This window comes from Vipera ursinii (assembly GCF_947247035.1).
Source record: "Vipera ursinii genome assembly, chromosome: 5".
Taxonomy (NCBI): domain Eukaryota; kingdom Metazoa; phylum Chordata; class Lepidosauria; order Squamata; family Viperidae; genus Vipera; species Vipera ursinii.
The window spans coordinates 59,841,922-59,862,099 of record NC_139518.1 but is presented as its reverse complement, the minus strand read 5'-3'; the positions used below and the strand labels follow the sequence as shown (position 1 = coordinate 59,862,099).

At 38.4% G+C, this 20,178-nt stretch overlaps 1 protein-coding gene across 16 annotated transcripts in view; it reads right to left on the bottom strand.

Moving 5' to 3' along the window:
- The window catches only part of LOC310641440 (scavenger receptor cysteine-rich domain-containing protein DMBT1-like), an 83,206-nt gene that overhangs the window by 9,710 nt on the left and 53,318 nt on the right, over window positions 1-20,178 (bottom strand). For 12 of the 16 annotated variants that reach the window (XM_083364498.1, XM_083364499.1, XM_083364494.1 and 9 more), the window contains 10 exons: window positions 18,417-18,446; window positions 17,087-17,134; window positions 15,620-15,770; window positions 13,901-14,121; window positions 12,665-12,712; window positions 9,657-9,807; window positions 7,894-8,114; window positions 4,267-4,314; window positions 2,866-2,892; window positions 1,502-1,677 (listed from right to left, as the gene is read on the bottom strand). In XM_083364498.1, coding sequence (XP_083220624.1) covers window positions 1,502-1,677; window positions 2,866-2,892; window positions 4,267-4,314; window positions 7,894-8,114; window positions 9,657-9,807; window positions 12,665-12,712; window positions 13,901-14,121; window positions 15,620-15,770; window positions 17,087-17,134; window positions 18,417-18,446 — 1,121 coding nt within the window. Of the gene's footprint in view, window positions 1-1,501; window positions 1,678-2,865; window positions 2,893-4,266; window positions 4,315-7,893; window positions 8,115-9,656; window positions 9,808-12,664; window positions 12,713-13,900; window positions 14,122-15,619; window positions 15,771-17,086; window positions 17,135-18,416; window positions 18,447-18,821; window positions 18,861-20,178 lie in introns of all 16 variants that reach the window. The other 4 variants (XM_083364508.1, XM_083364500.1, XM_083364495.1 and 1 more) reach the window with 4 other exon arrangements.

The window sequence follows — 20,178 nt, the reverse complement described above, 5'->3', positions numbered from 1 at the left end:
TTTTTTGGCTTGCTTTATTCTTTGTTAGCAAGCCAAAAAATTTACACACACACACACACACACACGATTAGAATTGCTGTAATAACCCTCTATTCTCCTGAGAGAGGAGCTAAAGAATTAGATAACTTTCAATGGTTTCACAATACTGTTTTGAAATAGTTCTTTTAAGGGAAAAATAGCAGGAATGAGAGACAAAGAGCACAGAAATCTTCAAACGGTATAGCAAAGTCTCTGCACAGGAGCAATTGTAAACCAGAAGGTCTTTATTCAATTTTTAAAAATGAAAATGTTCAAATACTGTTTCAAAACTAAGGTCTTAGGAAAGACTGAAAAATCCCCCACCCTCTATCACTTTCTTTTTTGCAGGTGCTATTATAGCAGGTGCATTGGCAAGGCTTGTTCTTCTGAGAAAGACAGGCCATTTGTAACTGCTTGTACTTTTTTTTTTTAAAAAGACTGACAAATGGTGTATTATCATTTCTGCATTTATAGTACGGCTGTAAGAAATGTAACAGCAACCCACTTCCCCTGGCATTTTCATGCAATGATGTGCCTTTCTCTCTAGGTAAAGAAATAATAAGCTTTCAAATGTAATCAGGATTTAGGAAATGATAAAATTGATTGGCTAGCTACATATGTTCATAGTAGAGAGTGTATCGCATCACTCCAGTCACCATTATCTACATACGGAAAGTAACTATGACAATGTCTAATACTCAGATAGCCAGAAAGTCCATCATGTCTCGGAATTGCTTTTTGAATTTCTCTAAAGCAGGAATTGAAGTCCACATATTTCAAAGTTGCCAAGCCTGAAAACCACTGCTCTAAATAGCAATTGAAAGGCACGTGGTTAAATCCAATGCTTTGATCTGATTGAATATCAGATCATTTGGAGCGTATAAGAGCCATGTATAGTTATATTTGGAAAGGGATACCGAATACTGTACTGAATTATTATTATTATTATTTTAAAAAAAAAGAATCACAGAATTTCTTTTCAAGAGGCAAAATTCTATGATGGTTGCATTTCAGTAAGTATTTTTCTTTTGCCCTTAATCTCTCACCAAACCCCATCAAGGTCTTACAGAACCCATTTTAAAAATTCCAGAGCTAGACTATTTATAATGAAGGCAAATAGATTATTTAGACTCATCTACCTTGATTAAGAGGAAATCTCACTCACATAAATAAATTTATCACATCACTTAGGGCTATATAATTTATTATTGGGTCAACTGGGTTCACCTAATCTAATTTTGTTATTGTTGGTTCTGGCCATCTGGTATAAAGTGTTTTAATATCCACTAATTTAGGTGATCAAATATTGGTTAACATCTCCAAATAAGAAATAGTTACAGCATCTCCTTAAGCACAATTTATTGCAGGAAAAAAAATTGACACTGTAAATTTTTGAGATTTTTTCATCCTTAAACCTTCTAAAATAACTATCATTCCATGATAGAGACTGATTATCATATCTGTCATATTATCTGATACTTACTTCTCGTTTGGTTCCACAACCATCATATGGTATATAGAATGTAATCTTATCTTTTGAAATGTCAGGTGTACAGGTAGAATCGCTTATGTACAAATTACAGTCAAGGCAGCCCTTTGAAATGAGATATTGTCTCCCAATAACTGCCTTCATGTATTCCGCATAGCAAGAAAGTGTAACTGTACAATGAGAAAGGAAATGTGTTGTCAGTAAATAGAAGAAAATATATAAAATTGTAACTAGGTTTCTTTGTAAATGCAGGTATCATTGATTTACCATTAGTTAAATAACAATCCTTATGATATTTGCAGTAAGATTTTTCACTGTATGTTTCCATATTAGTCAGCAATCAGTTCACATTGTTTTACTATTATAACTATTTATTAGATCCTTTCAAAATTATTTGGTATGATTGCATACATTAATACCAGAGCCTTATTAGCTACAATGCTCCAGGGGATTCAGTTGCAGCATTCTAAGTAATGAGTTGCTGGCTTTGCTTCTTCCTATGATCCCATTAGTTATGTTTTTGCCACAGTCACTTTTATCAATAATTAAATCTCTGAAATCTTCTCCACCCTTTACCATGACCTTAAGCAGCAGTGAGTTGGAGGGGACATTTCTGTCTAGTACAGACATGTCAAACACAAGGCCCAGGGGCCAGATCCGGCCCGCAAAGTGGTGTCATGTGGCTCGCGAAGCCATCCTGGAAACAGTGAGGGAACGGCCCCCACTCCCTTGGCCCTGGCCCAGTGACCCTCCTTCTGCCAGAAACCCTCAGATCTGTCCCACTCCTGCCCAGGCACCCATAGGCACCCTTGATGCGAATGATGTAGAGCTGGCCACGCCCACCCAGTAGGCCATGCCCACCCTGGCCATACCCACCCGGCCCCCTGAGGGCAACCACAATGCTGATGCGGCCCTCAATGAAATTGAGTTTGACACCCCTGGTTGGAAGGGACACTTCTGTCTAGTACACCCACACACCCTTGTGGATATGGATTTTTGCGTTGGTTTCTAACAACTTTCAAAATTTTCATCCTTTGTGTGGGGGGCAATTTACTACTGATTTCCCTTTTCATGACCCTGTAGTCCCTACTCGAGATAGAGTTGGGGTGGAGATGGAGCATTTACTAGCTGGATGCCCTTCCTGACACCTATACGGAGTTCGCAAAAAAAAAATTCTTTGTGTCCTAGAAGAGAAACATCTGCCACTACCTAGGATTGAAGTCTCAGCCTTCTGAGAGGGAGGCAAGCACCTTCCATGTCACTCATTTTGCTACTGAATATAATTATCTGAATTATTATGTAATGCCATCGGCCCATGAAAATGTTTAATGAAGTAATTGAAAAACAATAAAAATTACCAAAATCTGTGGTATCATCTGGAAGAGCTATGAAAGAAAAAAAATAATATGATTAAGGCATCTTTTACAAATTAGCTTGTAGAAGTAACTTAGAACTATTCTTCAAATTCTAAGCAGCTAACCCTTGGAAAATACCAGGCTTACTTGATCCTGTGACTATTGGACTAGAAACCAAGCAACAATCAAGCAGTGGCCCCATGACTGGCTAAATAAATCATGGCATGCGTATTTGGCTAGGATTCCGACCAGATATTGCAATGAAAGTTAATGGTGTAACAACTGGGCCTATAACCTTACAGCCTGCTTATTCTAGGACTGAGAGAAGGAATATGAACAATTTTGTCTGAGATATCCATATTCAGTTACTATATTGCTAGTTCCAACATTACATAATATGAACAAAGAAGCATTAGCCTTTTGTTCATTATGAACATTAAACAAAACAAGCATGTGTAGAGGAAGCAAGATTGCAGCTGGAAAGAAAACTGAATACTGTATGTTGGAAGTCTAAGGAGTACGTGGTACATGTTAAATAGAAGAGATCTGGCCGTTCAAATGAGGGAGATACAAAATCTTGAAATTTAAAGTCTTAAGAGATTCAATTCAGGATCTTTTTAAAAAATCATCATGAAAATGACAATTTATAGGATGTGATTATTCTCTTTGCCAACATTACAGCCACAGAACATTAGTTTTCTAGAAACTGTATAAGGAATACCGATTATGAGAATTCAAACTTCTTTACCAATCAATAAAATGAGTTTCCTATAGCCTATCGTGGAATGCCAACAAGTTTAAGGTTCCTACATGGCTAGTCGCGGTGGTTTTGCAATATAGCTTTCCCACAATTTTATTTATTCGATTAATATGGGAATATCTGGATTGGATTTTTTATGCTGTCAGATGGAGAGTGAGTTATCCTCTGGAAAATACAATTCCTGGTTTGGAGATAACTCCAAATTGGGGAAGGAATCAGGAGCAATCAGGAAAACAATATAGATTTTTTTGGGGGGGGGATTTTTTTTTAAATACATTTCTGCGGCATGCGAGAAACCGGTCCACACAAACAAGTGAAACCCCATCCGTGGGAAGCAGGCAGCACGTGAAACCATGCCCCCACTGGTCTGCAGAAAAACCTCTTTCCACAGAACCCTTTCCCCAGTCCCTGGTGCCCTAAAGGTTGGGAGCTGCTGTTTTAAGGGATACTTTGTAAGTGCACTGAGTTTAAAAACATGTTTAAAATAAACAAAGCTATTTTAATTCTGAGCTCTGATCTATCAACAGATACAGATTTATTTGACGTATACTAATTTGTGGAACTAGGTACGAAACGCTCACCAGACTGAACAATAATCACATGCCTATATGTTATGTTTTATGCATCAGAAAAACATTGCTTACTGGCAATCGTGGCCACTGTGGTCGTTGGTGGTGGTGGTGGTGGTAAGGCTGTTGAAAAAAATATTTGCAACACTATTATTCCATATTTTAATTTATATAGTTTTATTACCAAGTTTTCCTAAATTGTACTCTTCTGCAATGTTTGCAGAGTCATCATTAAGCTATCTCAGAGAATTGGGAGAAACTATGTTTAAGGAGACGTAATTTGTTGTTTTAAAATATACTGTAAGACCTCTCTTAAAGTTGAGCTGGAGGGAAAATGAAATGCAAACTGATGACTAGAGGCAAAAGCAATTGTCTTCTTCCATGACATATTAATACTAAACTACATGTAAGGGGATGAACTGCTCTGAAATGATCAAGGTTGCAGTATTTTTTTTTCTCTGTCAGCTACCAACCTAGGCACATACACATTTGCAGAGAAAGGAAGAAACAGGAGATTAAATTTCCTTAGAGGCACCTGAAGGCGTGCCTGAAGGTACGAGATGCTGCTGGAGTGAGAAATGACTTGACAAGTTATAGAGCAGAGGAGTGCGAGAGCCTGAATTCCATTTGTTTCAATTCAGCAATTCAGCTAGCTAGTCATGGAAAAAAATATTTAATTTTAAGCTGCCAACCTAGGCACATACGCATTTGCAGAGAAAGGAAGAAACAGGAATAACCCGGACCCATGCCATTTAGGGCTTTATAGGTCATAACCAGCACCTTGAATCTTACCCGGAGGAAAACCGGAAGCCAATGCAGCTCACAGAGTAGAGGTGTTACATGGGAGTATCGGGAAACCCCCACCACCACTCGCGCGGCCGCATTCTGTACCAGCTGGAGCCTCCGAGTAGTCCTCAAGGGCAGCCCCATGTAGAGAGCGTTGCAGTAGTCCAAACGGGAGGTCACGAGTGCATGAGTGACTGTGCGCAAGGCATCCCGGTCCAGATAGGGCCGCAACTGGCGCACTAGGCGAACCTGGGCGAAGGCCCCCCTAGTCACAGCTCCTATATGATCTTCCAAAGAGAGCTGTGAGTCTAGGAGGACACCCAAGTTGCGAGCCCTATCTACGGGGGGGTAATATCTCATCCCCCATAGTCAACGATGGAACAAACTGAATTTCCCAAGACGCCGGCACACACAGCCACTCAGTCTTGTCAGGGTTGAGCCGAAGCCTGTTCCTCCCCATCCAGACCCGAACCGCCTCCAGACAACGGGACATCACATCGAGGGCATCACTGGGGTGGTTTGGGGTAGAAATAAAAGCTGGGTATCATCCGCATATTGATGGTACCCAACCCCAAAACCACAAATGATCTCACTCAGCGGCTTCATGTAGATGTTGAACAGGAGAGGCGAGAGGACCGACCCCTGAGGGACCACAAATGAGAGGCCTCGAGGCCGACCTCTGCCCTCCTGCCAACACCGACTGCGAACGTCCCAGGAGGTAGGAGGAGAACCACCGTAAGACGGTGCCTCCCACTCCCAACCCCCGAAGATGCTGCAGTAAGATACCATGGTCGATGGTATCAAAAGCCGCTGAGCGGTCTAATAGGACTAGAAGGAGCAGCCCCTGTTCCGAGCCCACCAGAGATCATTCACCAGTGCGACCAATGCCGTCTCCGTGCTATACCCGGGCCTGAAGCCCGATTGGTATGGGTCTAGGTAATCAGCTTCCTCCAGGAACAAAGGAAGCTGCTGCGCCACCACACTCTCAACAACCTTCGCGAGAAAGCAAAGGTTGGAGACCGGACGATAGTTGTTTAACACAGCTGGGTCCAGGGCAGGCTTCTTGAGGAGGGGTCTCACCACCACCTCCTTCAAGGCGGCGGGAAAACTACCCTCGCTCAAAGAAGCAGTTATCACTGCCTGGAGCCAGCCTCGTGTCCCCTCCCGAGCCGAATATACCAGCCAGGAGGGGCACGGGTCCAATAAACACATGGAGCTCAGCCTCCCCATAATCCTGTCCACTTCTTTCGGAGTCACAAGATCGAACTCCTCCCAGATGACATCGACAAGACCACCCATGTTCTCACTGTCAGACTCTGCCCAGTCAGAGTCCAAACCGGTCCGGATCCGAGCGATTTTGTCCGACAGATGCTGGCTAAACTCCTCAGCACGACCCTGCAAGGGCTCCCCCCTCACCTCCTGATTCAGGAGGGAGCAAGTCACCCTAAACAGGGCGGCCGGGCGATTATCTGCGGATGCGATGAGGGTGGCAAAGTAGTTAGACCTTGCCATCCTCATCACCACGAGATAAGACCTCGTAAAGGATCTTAGTCGCAATCGGTCGGATTCAGACCGGCTGGACCTCCAACAGCTCTCTAGGCCCATCTCCGACGCTTCATCTCCCGGAGCTCCGCAGAAAACCACGGAGCCCACTGGGATCTACACCGGGTCAGGGGCCGCATGGGTACAACTTGGTCGAGTGCCTCCGTGGCAGCCTTTTCCCAGGCCTCCACTAAGGCCTCGGCCGAGCTGTGAAGAAGGGCGGCAGGTGGGGACCCAAGCGCCGCCTGGAACCGCTCAGGGTCCATTAAGCGCCTGGGGCAGAGCCATCTAGTTGGTTCAACAACCCCACGACAGGGATTGGAAAAATGGAAGACCAGCCGCAGGAGATGATGATCGGTCCATGACAGGGGCGTAACAGTTGGAGAACCCCCACCCAGATCATCTAACCACCGGCCAGATAGAAAAATCAAATCGAGCGTGTGACCCCCCCCCATGAGTCAGGCCCTGAATTACTTGCATCAGGTCCATGGCCATCATGGAAGCCATGAACTCCCGAGCTAACTCAGATGATCCCCCCAGGGATGGTAGATTGAAGTCACCCAAAATTATAAATCTGGGAAACTCAATCACCAACCCCGAGAGGATATCGAGAAGCTCAGGCAGAGCTGCTGCTATGCGACTAGGCGAAAGGTACACCAGCAGCAAGCCCAACTGAGCCCTAGGGCCATATCTCACACCCGGCTATTTGGACAACGGTGGCCTCCCGCAGACATAAGGTCTTTCATCATGTCCAAAGCAAGTCCTAAGGATATTCTGGAATCCTTTGCCAAAATCAGATTTGGAAGTTTCATTCTATCATTTAAGAAGGGCCTTGTTGTAGCTCCTCCTCATGAAATTCATTTGTACATTGTCTGCTTCCCAACTCTGGGAGCTCAGAAGAAAGCAGAAGGACTATCAAATAATAAAAACAACCTGGCAATAACTCCCCCCCAACCCCCCCAAAGATGGAATAATTGGGAAACAACAAGCACCCATCTACTTTGTACCTCTGTTTTTATTTCTATACGCTCAACAACTTTATATTTGTAGGTTCAGAGAACATCAATTCACCAAAGGGGCCCTCTGTATATTGAAGGGACTAAAATATGCAATTGAGATGTCAGTGAAATATAACGGTTCTTTTAGGAGGGAATGGCAAGAAGTAGAGCAATAACCAAATTACTGGTAATAATATAGAAACCGGACAAGAGAATGATTATCATGTATATTGAAGGGATTAAAATATTCAATTGAGATGTCAATGAAATATAACGGTTCTTTTAGGAAGGAATGGCAAGAAGCAGAGCAATAACCAAATTAATGGCAATAATATAGAAAATGGGCAAGAGAATGATTATCATAGAGCAGCCTTACTTGGAATCACAATTTTCCTTGGAGGGACTTCTCGATAGCGTGCAAGGAAGCCTTTCTCAGTCACGCTAGAATAACTCACAAATACAATTCTCATTTTGTTTGACGAAGACAGGTAGCTCTTTCGTGGATTCCAACAAATTTTTCCAAATGAAGGTGATGTTAAGAAAGGGCCATCAAAGATCTGAACAAAATCAAGGTTGCAGAACCTGGTATTTCCCATTCTGTGGAGAAAAAGATGAGTAAGTGAATGCTTTCAGAATTACTCAAAACTACCACTGCATCCAGATTTCCATTTTTTTTAGTATGTTAAACCTGTCCTTCCTCAACTACTTCCACAAAAGTTGATCCATTAAAACAGAGGTGGGCAACCAGGCATCCAATAATGCCCTCAGAAACCTTTGAATTCCTTCCTTGTCTTCTTCCAAACAAACTACAACTTTGCTTCAGTTCTGAGGCACAAAATGTGCAAAAAGTATTTAAGACAGACATAGCAGAATTTCAAACGATGATATATCTAAACTCTTCAGAAGGAAAAAGAAAAAAAAATCATGGTCCACCCACTTTATATTAATTATCTTGCTTTCTTCAGAAAGTTAAGCTCTCAGGATGGAAAAGCTGCTCATCACAATATTAAATCTAATGAAAGTATTGTATGATATTATTGTATGATATTTTATTTCTAGTTGTAGGGAAACTCTAGGTGATTAACCATAATCATATAGCAATAAATGATACAACATATTTATATTCTATGAACTCAGTTATATAAATTTTAAAATAGTAAAATAAAATCATGCAATAATAATAATAGCACTGATAACAAGCCAATGGTATGGTTTTATTTTGCATATGTTCTCCCTAACAATTCAGTTTTTCAAAGCCAAAAATGTGGGACCAATCTTATTTCCAATGAGAGGCCATATCATGATATATGCAATACTATAAATAGAAAGCAGAGTCACTTATAAATTTTAAGCATATACTATGATGCAAAAATGCATAATATTCCATCACATTCAAAATTGTAATTTGATTAGGCTTAATGAGGTTATAGGCCATTTGAGATCCTGTGTTTTCACAATCAGCATTCCTGGTATAAAGCAAGTACAACTAAATTGTCATTTCACTCTGCTTTCAAAGAGGCATATCTCAGGTCGTAAACAAACATACAAAATTACTTCAAATCAGTTATTATTTTCAGAATTTTCAGCTACAATAGATAGAATTTTCTTGCCTAATACACACTGTACTCCTTTGCTGTTCTTTAAGGTGCCATTTGCAGGAGCCTCATATATTGAGAACAAAAATGGTTAAGTTAAGCAGAAATTGGACAGAAGGAAAAAAAAGTAATGAGGTCCTTTCTATACATTTTTTTCAGTCTGAAGTGCTGTAACTTATAGCTGTTTTACAAGGTCAATGAAATGTCTGTGTATATAAGCAGAGTGCAATACACACACACACACACACACAAACAAACACACACACACACAGACATTTACATTTCCCATTTTATTCTTAGATCTTTGTATTCTTGCAGTCTTAAATAATATGGATAATATGGATAATAACACATATTTTAGTTTATAGATAGAAGGCACAAGAAAATGCCCTGGGTTCTGTGGAATAATTCCCATAAAGCTTTCAAATTTAAAGTATGAAATTTGCTTAGTTACAACAGTTTCTAACTAAAACAAGAATTTGTGGCAGATTAATAAAAGGATTTAACAGCATTTTCATTGATGAGCTAGGAGAATCTTTATTACCTGAAAACATCAAATCTTAGTTCTACATGACGTCTTTCCTCCACCTCTATGTCCCAAACACAGTAAGAATTCTTTGGGTAGTTTGAAGGATAGAATGGACTTGAAAATGAACCCGAAGGACCTGTCAATTTGCAGCCACAGAGACATTTGCCTAGAAGGAAACAAATTAATAAAGGCCAGTGAAGAACTTTATTAGTAGTGTGTGTGTGTGCGTGCATGCATGCATGCAAGTGTATAATTTTAGTGAAATAAATATACAGAAACTCCAGGAAATAGCACATGCTTACATAGGTCAAATAAAACCATTTATAAAAGCATTCTGGGAAAAATAAAATAAAACATAACTTCAGAGGAAGCAACCTATGTTCTCTGCATCTGGGTCAGTAAATACTCAACTGAAATAAGATGAAAAAAAGCAGAATATGAAAGACAAATCCATTGTGTACTTTTTAACCTACCTGATAATGGGTTTATGAAAAAAGGCAAGAATATACTATAAAGGGAAAACATTGCCTAAATATGCCAAAGGTTGGAAATATCCTTGCCTATGTGATTCTATCTTTTCCATTTATAAAGATGTTTGAGATACATAAAATTTAAAACTGAAAATAGTGCCACCTAATTCATACAGTAGATTATTGTCAAACATGACAGAAACTGTTAAGCAAGGAACTGAACTAGGGAAAACATAACTAAACACGGGATCTATTAGATTTATCTAAATCTATTTAGATTTATGAGAAGGAAACCTCTATTTCTTTTGTAGGTAGCAAGAAAGTGTAACTGTACAATGAGAAAGGAAATCTCTTGTCAGTAAATAGAAGAAAATATATAAAATTGTAACTAGGTTTCTTTGTAAATGCAGGTATCATTGATTGACCATTAGTTAAATAACAATTCTTATGGTATTTGCAGTAAGATTTTTCACTGTATGTTTCCATATTAGTCAGCAATCAGTTCACATTGTTTTACTATTATAACTATTTATTAGATCCTTTCAAAAGTGTTTGGTATGATTGCATACATTAATACCAGAGCCTTATTAGCTACAATGCTCCAGCATTCTAAGGAATGAATTGCTGGCTTTGCTTCTTCCTATGTTCCCATCAGATATGCTTTTGCCACGATCACTTTAATCAATAATTAAATCTTTAAAATCTTCTCCACCCTTTACCATGACCTTAAGCAGCAGTTAGTTGGAAGGGACACTTCTGTCTAGTACACCCACACACCCTTGTGGATATGGTTTTTTGCATTGGTTTCTAACAACTTTCAAAATTTTCATCCTTTTTGTGGCGGGCAATTTACTACTGAATTCCCTTTTTATGACCCTGTAGTCCCTACTCGAGATAGAGTTGGGGTGGAGATGGAGCATTTACTAGCTGGATGCCCTTCCTGACACCTATATGGAGTTCGCGGGGAAAAAAATTCTTTGTGTCCTAGAAGAGAAACATCTGCCACTGCCTAGGATTGAAGTCTCAGCCTTCTGAGAGGGAGGCAAGCATCTTCCATGTCACTCATTTTGCTACTGAATATAATTATCTGAATTATTATGTAATGCCATCGGCCCATGAAAATGTTTAATGAAGTAACTGAACAACAATAAAAATTATCAAAATCTGTGGTATCATCTGGAAGAGCTATGAAAAAAAAATATGATTAAGGCATCGTTTACAAATTAGCATGTAGAAGTAACTTAAAACTATACTTCAAATTCAAAGCAGCTAACCCTTGGAAAATACCAGGCTTACTTGATCCTGTGACTATTGGACTAGAAACCAAGCAACAATCAAGCAGTGGCCCCATGACTGGCTAAATAAATCATGGCATGCATATTTGGCTAGGATTCCGACCAGATATTGCAATGAAAGTTAGTGGTGTAACAACTGGGCCTATAACCTTACAGCCTGCTTATTCTAGGAACGAGAGAAGGAATATGAACAATTTTGTCTGAGATATCCATATTCAGTTACTGTATTGCTAGTTCCAACATTACATAATATGAACAAAGAAGCATTAGCCTTTTGTTCATTATGAACATTAAACAAAACAAGCATGTGTAGAGGAAGCAAGATTGCAGCTGGAAAGAAAACTGAATACTGTATGTTGGAAGTCTAAGGAGTACGTGGTACATGTTAAATAGAAGAGATCTGGCCGTTCAAATGAGGGAGATACAAAATCTTGAAATTTAAAGTCTTAAGAGATTCAATTCAGGATCTTTTTAAAAAATCATCATGAAAATGACAATTTATAGGATGTGATTATTCTCTTTGCCAACATTACAGCCACAGAACATTAGTTTTCTAGAAACTGTATAAGGAATACCGATTATGAGGATTCAAACTTCTTTACCAATCAATAAAATGAGTTTCCTATAGCCTATCGTGGAATGCCAACAACTTTAAGGTTCCTACATGGCTAGTCGCGGTGGTTTTGCAATATAGCTTTCCCACAATTTTATTTATTCGATTAATATGGGAATATCTGGATTGGATTTTTTATGCTGTCAGATGGAGAGTGAGTTATCCTCTGGAAAATGCAATTCCTGGTTTGGAGATAACTCCAAATTGGGGAAGGAATCAGGAGCAATCAGGAAAACAATATAGATTTTTTTGGGGGGGGGATTTTTTTTTAAATACATTTCTGCGGCATGCGAGAAACCGGTCCACACAAACAAGTGAAACCCCATCCGTGGGAAGCAGGCAGCACGTGAAACCATGCCCCCACTGGTCTGCAGAAAAACCTCTTTCCACAGAACCCTTTCCCCAGTCCCTGGTGCCCTAAAGGTTGGGAGCTGCTGTTTTAAGGGATACTTTGTAAGTGCACTGAGTTTAAAAACATGTTTAAAATAAACAAAGCTATTTTAATTCTGAGCTCTGATCTATCAACAGATACAGATTTATTTGACGTATACTAATTTGTGGAACTAGGTACGAAACGCTCACCAGACTGAACAATAATCGCATGCCTATATGTTATGTTTTATGCATCAGAAAAACATTGCTTACTGGCAATCGTGGCCACTGTGGTCGTTGGTGGTGGTGGTGGTGGTAAGGCTGTTGAAAAAAAATATTTGCAACACTATTATTCCATATTTTAATTTATATAGTTTTATTACCAAGTTTTCCTAAATTGTACTCTTCTGCAATGTTTGCAGAGTCATCATTAAGCTATCTCAGAGAATTGGGAGAAACTATGTTTAAGGAGACATAATTTATTGTTTTAAAATATAAGACCTCTCTTAAAGTTGAGCTGGAGGGAAAATGAAATGCAAACTGATGACTAGAGGCAAAAGCAATTGTCTTCTTCCATGACATATTAATACTAAACTACATGTAAGGGGATGAACTGCTCTGAAATGATCAAGGTTGCAGTATTTTTTTTTCTCTGTCAGCTGCCAACCTAGGCACATACGCATTTGCAGAGAAAGGAAGAAACAGGAGATTAAATTTCCTTAGAGGCACCTGAAGGCGGGCAAGCAGGGCCCAGAAGAAAGAAGTCAGAGCAGCAGAGACAGGGAGGGGGTTTTCTTCTAGGTTTGGTACGAGATGCTGCTGGAGTGAGAAATGACTTGACAAGTTATAGAGCAGAGGACTGCGAGAGCCTGAATTCCATTTGTTTCAATTCAGCAATTCAGCTAGCTAGTCATGGGAAAAAATATTTAATGTTTGTGACAGTGGGCAACTAGACTAGAGCATCATCACAGGGAGGGGCCATTCTGGGCCAGAAAAGTATTAAAAATACTTTGATCATGTCCAAAGCAAGTCCTAAGGATATTCTGGAATCCTTTGCCAAAATCAGATTTGGAAGTTTCATTCTATCATTTAGGAAGGGCCTTGCTGTAGCTCCTCCTCCTTGTGAAATTCATTTGTACATTGTCTGCTTCCCAACTATGGGAGCTCAGAAGAAAGCAGAAGGACTATCAAATAATAGAAACAACCTGGCAATAACTCCCCCCCAACCCCCCCCAAAGATGGAATAATTGGGAAACAACAAGCACCCATCTACTTTGTACCTTTGTTTTTATTTCTATACGCTCAACAACTTTATATTTGTAGGTTCAGAGAACATCAATTCACCAAAGGGGCCCTCTGTATATTGAAGGGACTAAAATATTCAATTGAGATGTCAATGAAATATAACGGTTCTTTTAGGAAGGAATGGCAAGAAGTAGAGCAATAACCAAATTAATGGCAATAACATAGAAAATGGGCAAGAGAATGATTATCATGGAGCAGCCTTACTTGGAATCACAATTTTCCTTGGAGGGACTTCTCGATAGCGTGCAAGGAAGCCTTTCTCACTCACGCTAGAATCACTCACAAATACAATTCTCATTTTGTTTGACGAAGACAGGTAGCTCTTTCGTGGATTCCAACAAATTTTTCCAAATGAAGGTGATGTTAAGAAAGGGCCATCAAAGATCTCAACGAAATCAAGGATGCAGAACCTGGTAATTTCCACTCTGTGGAGAAAAAGATGAGTAAGTGAATGCTTTCAGAATTACTCGAAACTACCACTGCATCCAGACTTCCATTTTTTTTAGTATGTTAAACCTGTCCTTCCTCAACTACTTCCACAGAAGTTGATCCATTAAAACAGAGGTGGGCATAATCCAATAATGCCCTCAGAAACCTTTGAATTCCTTCCTTGTCTTCTTCCAAACGAACTACAACTTTGCTTCAGTTCTGAGGCACAAAATGTGCAAAAAGTATTTAAGACAGACATAGCAGAATTTCAAACGATGATATATCTAAACTCTTCAGAAGGAAAAAGAAAAAAAATCATGGTCCACCCACTTTATATTAATTATCTTGCTTTCTTTAGAAAGTTAAGCTCTCAGGATGGAAAAGCTGCTCATCACAAAATTAAATCGAATGAAAGTATACCTTATTGTATTGTATGATATTTTATTTCTAGTTGTAGGGAAACTCTAGGTGATTAACCATAATCATATAGCAATAAATGATACAACATATTTATATTCTATGAACTCAAGTTATATAAATTTTAAAATAGTAAAATAAAATCATGCAATAATAATAATAGCACTGATAACAAGCCAATGGTATGGTTTTATTTTGCATATGTTCTCCCTAACAATTCAGTTTTTCAAAGCCAAAAATGTGGGACCAATCTTATTTCCAATGAGAGGCCATATCATGATATATGCAATACTATAAATAGAAAGCAGAGTCACTTATAAATTTTAAGCATATACTATGATGCAAAAATGCATAATATTCCATCACATTCAAAATTGTAATTTGATTAGGCTTAATGAGGTTATAGGCCATTTGAGCCTGTGTTTTCACAATCAGCATTCCTGGTATAAAGCAAGTACAACTAAATTGTCATTTCACTCTGCTTTCAAAGAGGCATATCTCAGGTCGTAAACAAACATACAAAATTACTTCAAATCAGTTATTATTTTCAGAATTTTCAGCTACAATAGATAGAATTTTCTTGCCTAATACACACTGTACTCCTTTGCTGTTCTTTAAGGTGCCATTTGCAGGAGCCTCATATATTGAGAACAAAAATGGTTAAGTTAAGCAGAAATTGGACAGAAGGAAAAAAAAGTAATGAGGTCCTTTCTATACATTTTTTTCAGTCTGAAGTGCTGTAACTTATAGCTGTTTTACAAGGTCAATGAAATGTCTGTGTATATGAGCAGAGTGCAATACACACACACACACACATTTACATTTCCCATTTTATTCTTAGATCTTTGTATTCTTGCAGTCTTAGGATACAATGGATAATAACACATATTTTAGTTTATAGATAGAAGGCTCAAGAAAATGCCCTGGCTTCTGTGGAATAATTCCCATAAAGCTTTCAAATTTAAAGTATGAAATTTGCTTAGTTACAACAGTTTCTAACTAAAACAAGAATTTGTAGCAGATTAATAAAAGGATTTAACAGCATTTTCATTGATGAGCTAGGAGAATCTTTATTACCTGAAAACTTCAAATCTTAGTTCTACATGACGTCTTTCCTCCACCTCTATGTCCCAAACACAGTAAGAATTCTTTGGGTAGTTTGAAGGATAGAATGGACTTGAAAATGAACCTGAAGGACCTGTCAATTTGCAGCCACAGAGACATTTGCCTAGAAGGAAACAAATTAATAAAGGCCAGTGAAGAACTTTATTAGTAGTGTGTGTGTGTGTGTGTGCGCGCGCATGCGTGCATGCATGCATGTGTATAATTTTAGTGAAATAAATATACAGAAACTCCAGGAAATAGCACATGTTTACATAGGTCAAATAAAACCATTTATAAAAGCATTCTGGGAACAATAAAATTAAAAATAACTTCAGAGGAAGCAACTTATGTTCTCTGCATCTGGGTCAGTAAATACTCAACTGAAATAAGATGAAAAAAAGCAGAATATGAAAGACAAATCCATTGTGTACTTTTTAACCTACCTGAGAATGGGTTAGTGAAAAAAGGCAAGAATATACTGTAAAGGGAAAACATTGCCTAAATATGCCAAAGGTTGGAAATATCCTTGCCTATGTGATTCTATCTTTTCCATTTATAAAGAGGTTTGAGATACATAAAATTTAAAACTGAAAATAGTACCACCTAATTCATACAGTAGATTATTGTCAAACATGACAGAAACTGTTAAGCAAGGAACTGAACTAGGGAAAACATAACTAAACACGGGATCTATTAGATTTATCTAAATCTATTTAGATTTATGAGAAGGAAACCTCTATTTCTTTTGTAGGTAGGAATTCTGTGTTTCACAGGGACGCGGTGGCTCCATGGGTTAGGACACTGAGCTTGTCGATCAGAAGATCGGCAGTTTGGCCGGTCGAATCCCGAGTGCCGTGTAGCAGAGTGAGCGCCTGTTACTCGTCCCAGCTTCTGCCAACCTAGCAGTTCGAAAGCATGTAAAAATGCAAGTAGAAAAATAGGGACCACTATGGTGAGAAGGTAACAGCGTTCCGTACGCCTTTTGGTGTCTAGTCATGCCGGCCATGTGACCACGGAGACGTCCTCGGACAAACGCTGGCTCTTTGGCTTTGAAACGGAGATGAGCACCGGCCCCTAGAGTTGGAAATGACTAGCACGCATGTCCGGGGGAACCTTTACCTTTATTCTGTGTTTCAAAGTTGGTGAGTAATTCCTTTTCAGCCCTTGAGATACTGAGGTGGCAGCCAGATAATAGTAGGCTAACTATGTGTTATCTTGTGGATTTTTAAAAACTATTATTATTTTAATATGTTAAAAAAAGGAGATGTGGCTTTCAGCAAAGGAAAGGAAAATCACTTAGATCACAATCCTACATGTGAACAGCTGGAAAAAATTTCAATTAGTTTCTGAAAAAAATTGTTCATGGGTTTTTAATCTTAAATTATTTAAGTGATCTTAAGTTAACAGATGCTGAAAAGAAACTTCAGCCTGAGAACGTACCAGCTGGAGTGTGCTTCTGAGTGATAGGAAGAGTTATAGATTTTGATGCTAGAAGAAGGAATACATAAACAGTTGCTTGAATAATGACTAATCTCAAATTTAAGCATCTTACAATTAATATTTGCTTTGAATCCTCTGTTCAATTGAGATTTTGCATGATATGTGTATTAAGGGATACTTCAGTTATCCTCATTCCACATGCAGCATGTACTGTGATGATGAGAATGTTGGCTGATTTTGGCCAAGATCGGCCAAAAATTATATTTGTACTTAGTATTTCATTCCAAAGAGTGTTTGGAAGACATGGGAGAACAGATACTCCAGTTGTCTGCAGTTATTTGAAACACCATTTGCTTTAAGAGCTTATTAAGAACTCAAATACCTAGTGAGCATAAGTAATAGCTAGTTGCAGTCCAGAAGCAATTCTCCTTGTACCATATATAGGGTTGTAACAGTAACCTCTAACTATAAACATTATCCAATTACTCTCATACATGTTCACCCAATATTTCAAAACCTATTTTGCCTTGAGTGATGTTATTTAAACTTTGATTGAAATCTCTTTCTCTTTCTGTTCTTGGAAGCATGCTAATACTTGAAGGATTGTTTCACTTGATTATCTCTACCTACCCTATTAGGTTTCACAAGCCTTTCACCAGAATAATGGTATGTTTGTATGCACATACAGAAAAGGCCAGCTGAATTGCCCACATTATGCAATCCCAGGCAAGACTGTTGAACCTTTCCTCCTGCTACTTAAATAGATTTATTGAAGGCTAGAATACATTTAACATATAATCGAGATAGACTGAATAAAAATGGTGGAATGGAGGATGTGCTGAGAAAAATAATGGAGTGGAAATTTTCTATATTTGCATGTTAGAGGCAAAAATGAGCTTGGAATATTTTGTTTGTTTTGCATGAGGAAAAGAAGTCATCACGGAATGTTGTAATTCTAATTCTAATTGTTCAAAACAATTAATCAGGAGATTGGTTAGTCTACTGACCAGGAATAATTGGATGTGGTGTGCTTGCTGCAGGTACAGGTCTATTAGTTGGATGCTGAGTGGTTAGTGCCCAGTGTTAATAAATAGAGCAAACATAATTTAGCATTAGGACTCAAAATAATTTTAAATGCAAAAAAGGGAGGTTATTTTAGGAAGTACACACAAAAAAACTTCTAAAATAAAAAAACTTAGAAAAATGCATTTGTTCAAATAAAACATAAGGTTAGAGGTTCTACAATGCAACATATCAAAGACACAAAAGAATACATTTGCAGCATAATGCAGAAATCATGTTGATTAGAAAATTATCCAAATGTAAATACCTGGGACTTCTGATGTATATTTTGTGGAAGCTACAGAAACCAAAAGAAAAGAAATAGCTGAATTTGATAAATGAAGGAAAGGAAAACAGACACAAGAATCTGATAGAATACAGTATACACAGAGCCTTCACAATGAAACTCTAGTATGCTAATTTTCACAGAGAGGCTCCTAATGGCAGGAATTTAAAAATAATGATTCGGGTTTCAGTGAAAATAAATCTGAGGCATAACACATACGTTTCATAGAACAGATGTCACTGACTTTTTTATATTACTAAATAACATTATTCATGAATTTCAGTATTTCCTAATTGTATTACTAATTTCATGATACATTCTTCTATGCAAAATGAGATCATTTCTCAAATACACTATTTACTGTTTGCAAAGACAACCGATACTTACTAGGTATAATGGGATTCTTTGTTGTAAGGGAAACTGTTTCTATGAAAAAAAGCAAAAAATACAGAAAGTAAGCTCCTCCTCTGAGTGATACGGAGGTATTCATAATATTTTGCTGCAAAGGCTCCTATGAAATCATTTTACACTAACAACGATGGTGATGGTTAAATGAGCAAATGACCCAAGCATCTTCCTTGTGGCCACACCGATGAGTTCCCCAGCCTGGATTGGAGCACTCTTCTATAGACGATTCATTCCCTTTACACTGAACATTTTCTAGGAGGATGTTGCCAGTGCCTTGCCCAAAATAGGCTTCACTGGTGGCCTCCATAACTTCTCCACAGGCAAGTTGTCTGCAAACAACCTTTGCATCTTCTAAGTCCCAACCGTCATCACAGACTGTTCCCCAGTTCCCATTGTAGAAGATTTCAAGCCGACCCTGGCATCTGTTTTTTCCATTCGTCAACCTTACAGTCAACGAGCTTGTTGTCGTTACCAGTGCACTTTCTGCAATTGTCAAAAGAATATAAGCAGCATTTTTCCCCCAATGACACCTTACGTCGACTCTTTAAGGGTTCATTTTAAAAAGGCATGTGAGTATTTCTCAATCTGATAGTTTTTTTGTCAGATAAGATTCCGTGTCTGTGTGTCTATGTGCATGCATGCGTTTGTGTGTGTGTAGAACTCTAGATCTTGTGACCCTTTAGATAAATGGGGTTCAATAGATTTAAGAGGACTGGCCACAACTGCTACCCAATCTACAAATTTTGGGTGATTTCCTTGGATCTTCCAAAAATTATTTTGTATATTTGAATGATATCTTTGAGCTTCCTTACCCCTGAATACCGGAGATCAAAAACTCGTTATTCTTTACATCATTGTGGAATAAAAGATGAACATTTCATCTGAGATATCTAACATGTAGAATATAATAATATAATATAATATATATATATAATAAATACCTCTTCTTTCCTGCGTAGTCAGCTCTGCGGAGAGTGTAGAAAGTTCTGACAAAAACAGAAAATTAATGTTATATGACTCAGAAACTTTACCAGGACTTATTTTCTATTATGGGTGTATAAAGATAACACTGGGGGAAAAAACATTCTCTTGGTTTTCCAGTTCCTCTCAGTCTGTTTGTGCTTCCTACATATTACTTGTTATCAGGTTCAATCTTTGTTCATTCTCTTTGACCAAATCACTTCATGATACTGCTTTGGTACTAATCAGCCTAATTAATTTGGTTCCCAATCATTAAGGACATTGACAGTACTGCTTAACCAGAAACAATTTTTAAATACCTCAAAGACACAGAATATTTTACATATTATTTATTAAAGCCATATGCCACATCGCT